Here is a 5,473-nt window from a genome sequence, read left to right as displayed (position 1 = left end):
AAAGCAAATTAAAAGGGGAGGTGGGTAAGGTAGATGGGGTGGGTAAGGGAGAAGGGTTGGTAGGTGGGTAAGGGTGAAGGGGAGATGGATGGGTAGAGAGGCAGGTGGGTTAGGTAGGTCGGTGGGTAAGGTAGGTAGGTGGTGGATAGGTGTAAAGGTAGGTGGGCAGGTAAGAGGGTAGGTAGGTAAATAGGTAGGTGGTGGATAGGTGTAAAGGTAGGTGGGCAGGTAAGAAGGTAGGTAGGTGGGTAGATAGGTAGGTGGCGGATAGGTGTAAAGGTAGGTGGGCAGGTAAAAGGGTAGGTAGGTGGGTAGATAGGTAGGTGGTGGATAGGTGTAAAGGTAGGTGGGCAGGTAAGAGGGTAGTTTGGTGGGTAGATATGTAGGTGGTGGATAGGTGTAAAGGTAGGTGGGCAGGTAAGAGGGTAGTTTGGTGGGTAGATATGTAGGTGGGTAAGGGTAGGTTGGTGGGTAAAGGGAACGGCGACCAGAGGTGAGCGTGAGTGAATGTAATGCGGCTAGAATGTGTGTGTCAGTATCGAATATGAAGATTCACATAGCCGTGGAAACTTGTGTGCAAAGTGTGGTTGGTGGTATGTGTGTGTTTGCGGAGTACACGCGTGTGTTTCACACACCGCAGACACAGAACTGAGCATGAAGAAGAGGTGGTGAGGAGGTGCGGTAAAGAGGGAGGGAGGGAGGAAAGAGGGGGAAGGGGGATCAGAGCCAACTGCAAGTAAAATACAAAATTAATCATAACGCCAATGAAACCCACACTTCATAATGCGTACTCGTGTATATAAAATTAGCGCTCTACGCCCGCAGTATTCAAATCGCCATCCTCTCGTCCTCCGTGTTGTAAATCTTGAAGAAAGGAAACGGTCCCCGTGTTCAGTGGCCTGCATTGAGGCCAGCATTAGAGTTTTTTTGTTGGTTTGTTTGTTTTCCATTAAAGAAACAAATAATAATAAGAAACAGCAACGACAAAACAAAAATAAAGGAACAATTTTAACCGTTCTGGCTTTTAAGTTCAGTTCCGTTCAACAACGTTTTTTTTTCGTTTCCTTAAATTTTTTGTTGCGATTGCTTTGTTCATGGTTCTGGTTGTTGCAGTTTGTGTCGATCACAGTCGGAACATTTTTTTTTTCTCAGTTCGGTTAAAAAGTGCGCGGATGTGGGAGAGAAAGGTCATTCCAGTTCGACCGTGAGTCTTGTCCATCACGCGCGTCTCTCTCTCTCCATTCGAGAAAGGGCATTGCCATCATCATCCTCTTCATCATCATCAGCAGCAGCTCCCCAAATATGATGCCCTCTCTTCCTAAGGGCATCGCGTCCTGTGGCTGCAGGTAAGACGCGGCGGTAGGTTTGTTCCAGCCACACAGTTCAAAGTCCTTGGCGGTCAGGTGCGATCCAAATAAGACACCTTTCTCATACGTTAGCCCCCCCCCCTGCCCCCACCACTCCACTACCAGCCCCCCCCCCCAAAAAAAAAAAGAAACCCCGCAACGATATCCCCCCCAAAATCCATTGCCAAACAACGCGAGTTTTCCTGTACATAATCGTCTAGCCGTACATGTCCCGCATGCAGGTCAGTTAGTACAAGGCTACACACACACACACAATGTGTTTCATTCATTATAACTACACGAGCCAGAAATGCAATTTAAGATGCAATGGGATGGCATTGTTTAACTTATACACGTTGATGAGAGAGAAATTACACGGGTATCTTCGTTATATGCGTTAAGTACACTGTCGAGGCAATGGGGGGGGGGGGGGGGGTTGGGGGGGGGGCTCAGGTTGGGTATAGAGGTTGGGGAGGGGGGTAAAGTCGGCCACCGGCAAAAAGCACCCACCGGCTCTGGGGGTGAGGGGTAGGGGGGCCCTGGTGGATGGTGAAGAACTTGGTCGAAGTTGTCAGGCGAGAGGGGGGGGGTCACGGGGTGGTTGGTTGGGGGGTGGTCGCAGTGTTTCTCGGGGGTCGTGGTAGAGGTGGGGGGGTCGGGGTGGACTATGGCTGGGGAGGATGGTGACGGCGGAGTGGGCCCCGGCTGGCAGGGGAACTGACGGTGGCCCACGGGGCAAATCAGCCAACAGCCGCAGCAGCAGCAGCAAGCAGCCTGCAGGGCAGTAGCAGCAGCAGCAGCAGCAGTCGGCAGCGCGAGTCGCGGGCAGGATGAGTCGGTGACGCTGGCGGGGATAAAGCCGGGCAGCGGCCGAACGAACCGACGGACCCGCGCGTGGAGGAAACACGAAGGACATCTCCGCATCACATGAGGAAATCTGGAGATCGTGCCTCGTCGCTCACCGCCTTGGCGCGGAACGCTGTGGCGTGCTGCTGCTGCTGCTGCCCGGCTGCTGCAGCCGCAGCCGCCGCCGCCGCCGCGGCCGCGTGCTGCACGGCAGCAGCCATCCGTCCTCCGGCCAACTTCTCGTACTTCTCCTTGTAGGCGTCGCGCTCGCGGCCCACGCGCACGATCTCCTGCTTGAGGTGGTCCACCTGGCGCATGAGGTCCACCTTCTCCGACTCGAGCACGTGCTTCTGCTGCACGCGCTTGTAGCGGCACGACTGCGCGTAGCCGCGGTTCTTGAGCGTGCGGCGCTTCTGCTTGAGGCGCACCACCTCGTCCTTGCTGAAGCCGCGCAGTTGCCGGTTGAGCTCGCGCACCGACATGGACACCAGCTGGTCGTCGGAGAAGCGGTCGTCCACGTGCGACGAGCCGTGCAGCGCGTGGTGGTGGTGGTGGTGATGGTGGTGGTTGTTGTGATGGTGATGCTGCTCGTGCTCGTCCAGCTCCTCGTCGTGCTGCTCGTGCTGCTGCTGCTGCTGCTGCTGCTGCTGCTGCTGGTGCTGGTGGTGCTGGTGGTGCTGCTGCTGCTGCTGCTGCTGCACGCTCTCGTGCTCCATGCCCTGCTGCGCCACGTGCGCGTGGACGGGGTGCGCGGGATGCCCGTGATGCTGCGGGTGCCCGTGCGGGTGATGAGCGCCGGGGGGCATCGGCTGCTGTTGCTGACAGCCAGCGGGCGTCATGTCTTCGTGGTGTGGCCCCATGACCATGAGATGCGGCGGCGGCTGCTGCTGCTGCTGCTGCTGACCCTGCTGCTGCTGCTGCGTCGGCCGGTACCCACCGTCGTAAGCCGGCTGGAGGTGCGGGGCATGCGCGCCGCTGCTGCCTATGAGCGCCTCGACGGCGTCTTCGGGCGACAGGTGCAGCGCCTCGGGGTTCAGCTGCTGGTAGCTGCTCATCCAGTAGAGCTCCTCCAGGTGCGTCTTGGGGTCGCTGGGACTGGGCGCGCTGAAGCTGGGCGACGAGGGCACAGAACTGCACGGGGTACTCATGGGGGTCGAGGAGAGGGATCCGGCTACCCTACTGCAGGGCCGCACGACGCTACCGTTGACTGCTTCCAGGGGCTCTTTCTTCACCTCGAACTTGAGCAGGTCGAAGTCGTTAACGTATTCCATCGCGAGGGGACTCGTGGGCAGATCGCTGTGGATGGGCTGCAGGTCGGCAGCCATCTGTACTTCGAGGCGCATTGAGGTGCTGAAAAAGTCCACTCATAAAAAAGTCGGAATAGTTGGTGCGCGCGTGGTAGTAATAGTTATTAATAAATAAATAGTATTAAAAAAAACTTCAAATAACTAAACCCCCTTCCCCCCCCCCTCCTCTGTACGCAGAGTTAAGTTGTACGCCTGCTGCAGTTGTGATGTTCCCGGACAAATAAAAATCAGCTGGCAAGCTCCGTCCGTGGCTCTTGGAAGCGCGCGAGTCGCAGACTTTTGCGCCTCTTCTTCCTCCTCCTCCTCGTCTCTCCCTCTCAGGAAAAGTCAATGGGCTCCTTTGAAGTGCGATCAACACGCGTGCAAGTCCACTCGCTGGCTCGCTCACGCCAACGCACGCTTCTTCATCTGGACCACGCGGACTCGAGACCAGCGGCGGCTTACTGACGACGGAGCATCACCGCGAAGAAACCCCCCACGGGGTCGTTCGTCAGTAGTAGTCGGTAGCAGTAACACAAAATCAAAGCAAACCCCCCCACCGCCACCGCCAGCCACCTTGTTTAAGCGAGTCAACCTTTGGGGTGTCTGGCAATTCTCCCTCTCTGTTATATATCGTCCAGGGAAGAAGGTGTTGAAACGGAGAGCTCCTGCAACCACCACCAGCAGCAGCAGCAGCAACAACAAAAAAGATAAAACGTTGCTTGCGGGGTTGGGTAAAAAGCGCGTTTGGCTTTCTTTTTTAAATGTAACGCGGAAAACGTAAAAAAAAACCGCGAGACAAGAAACGCCACCGCGGGTGTAGAGCGAGCAGCAGCCAGCCTCGCCGGCGTTTTATATGCAGCCTGACGCGGGCGATGCGGACCTCATAGGAGGGTGGGTGGGTAGGTGGGTGGGGGTACCCTACGGCTTCCACCCCCCCCACCACCACCACCACCACCGTTAGCCAATAGCGAGAGCAGAAATCATCTCGTTAGCATAAAAATGTAGAAACGAGACGGTGCCGGCTGGGGGTGCTCGGCCAATTGCGTGCGCGGTGCCCGCCTACGAGCGCCCAGAAACTCAGGCTCCGCGGGAACGAGGCGCTCCCCCTCCAGCCCTCCCCCTCCACCCTGTCTCCTCCTCCTCCTCCTCTCCCCTCCCTCCCTCCAGCACACACACGCGTGCACAGCCCTCCCCCACCACCCCCCATCAACCCACCCACCGTACACCAGCGCCCTACCCCCACCCCCCACACCGTATCCCTCCTACCCCCACACACACACCAGCACACGACCCCACCAACACACCCCGTACACTCGCAGTGTCAAAGCGCCGCCTCTCTCTCTCTCGACACAGCCACTGCGCACCCCCTCGACTAACTACACAAGCTCACAGCACGCGCCACACACACACGCGCGCGTACACACACGCCACACACAGACACGCCACACACACATACACGCCACACACACATACACGCCACACACACATACACGCCACACACACATACACGCCACACACACGCACGCCACACACACACACGCCACACACACACACGCCACACACACACGCGCACTATTTAAGCACGTCGCTATACACAAGACAAAGATCGCCGGTATAGCCTGCACGTTCTGCTGGGGACAAGTGCTGTTAGTGAGCACGGGGTGGTTGGTGGGGGTTGGGTGGTGCAGTCAGAAATTACTAGCAGCCGCCTTTGTCTCTCTCCCCTTCCCCCAGCCCAGTTTGTGATGATGGTCATATACCCATTCACACACACAGGTACACACACACATACAGGTACACACACAGGTACACATACACACACAGGTACACACACACACAGGTACACACACAGGCACACACACACAGGTACACACACAGGTACACACACAGGTACACACACACACAGGTACACACACACATACAGGTACACACACAGGTACACATACACACACAGGTACACACACACACAGGTACACACACAGGCACACACAC

General features: G+C 56.8%; 1 protein-coding gene across 1 annotated transcript; it reads right to left on the bottom strand.

Annotated features, from left to right (window-relative positions):
* Positions 1 to 2,026: 2,026 nt before the first annotated feature.
* LOC144723257 (transcription factor MafA-like) lies at positions 2,027 to 4,317 on the bottom strand. The gene has a single exon (XM_078601848.1). It carries the CDS (start codon positions 3,533 to 3,535, stop codon positions 2,270 to 2,272), a length of 1,266 nt encoding a protein of 421 aa, XP_078457974.1. The 5' UTR covers positions 3,536 to 4,317; the 3' UTR covers positions 2,027 to 2,269.
* Between the last annotated feature and the right edge of the window lie 1,156 nt (positions 4,318 to 5,473).

Source organism: Lampetra planeri, chromosome 17, assembly GCF_965212315.1.
Source record: "Lampetra planeri chromosome 17, kcLamPlan1.2.h2, whole genome shotgun sequence".
NCBI lineage: Eukaryota > Metazoa > Chordata > Hyperoartia > Petromyzontiformes > Petromyzontidae > Lampetra > Lampetra planeri.
Note: the sequence above shows the minus strand (reverse complement) of the source record. Positions and strands in the feature narration are given on the sequence as shown.

Coding starts and splice junctions, on each gene's coding strand:
- LOC144723257 (XM_078601848.1), bottom strand. CDS start 3,535: ATGCGCCTCGAAGTACAGATGGCTGCCGACCTGCAGCCCATCCACAGC.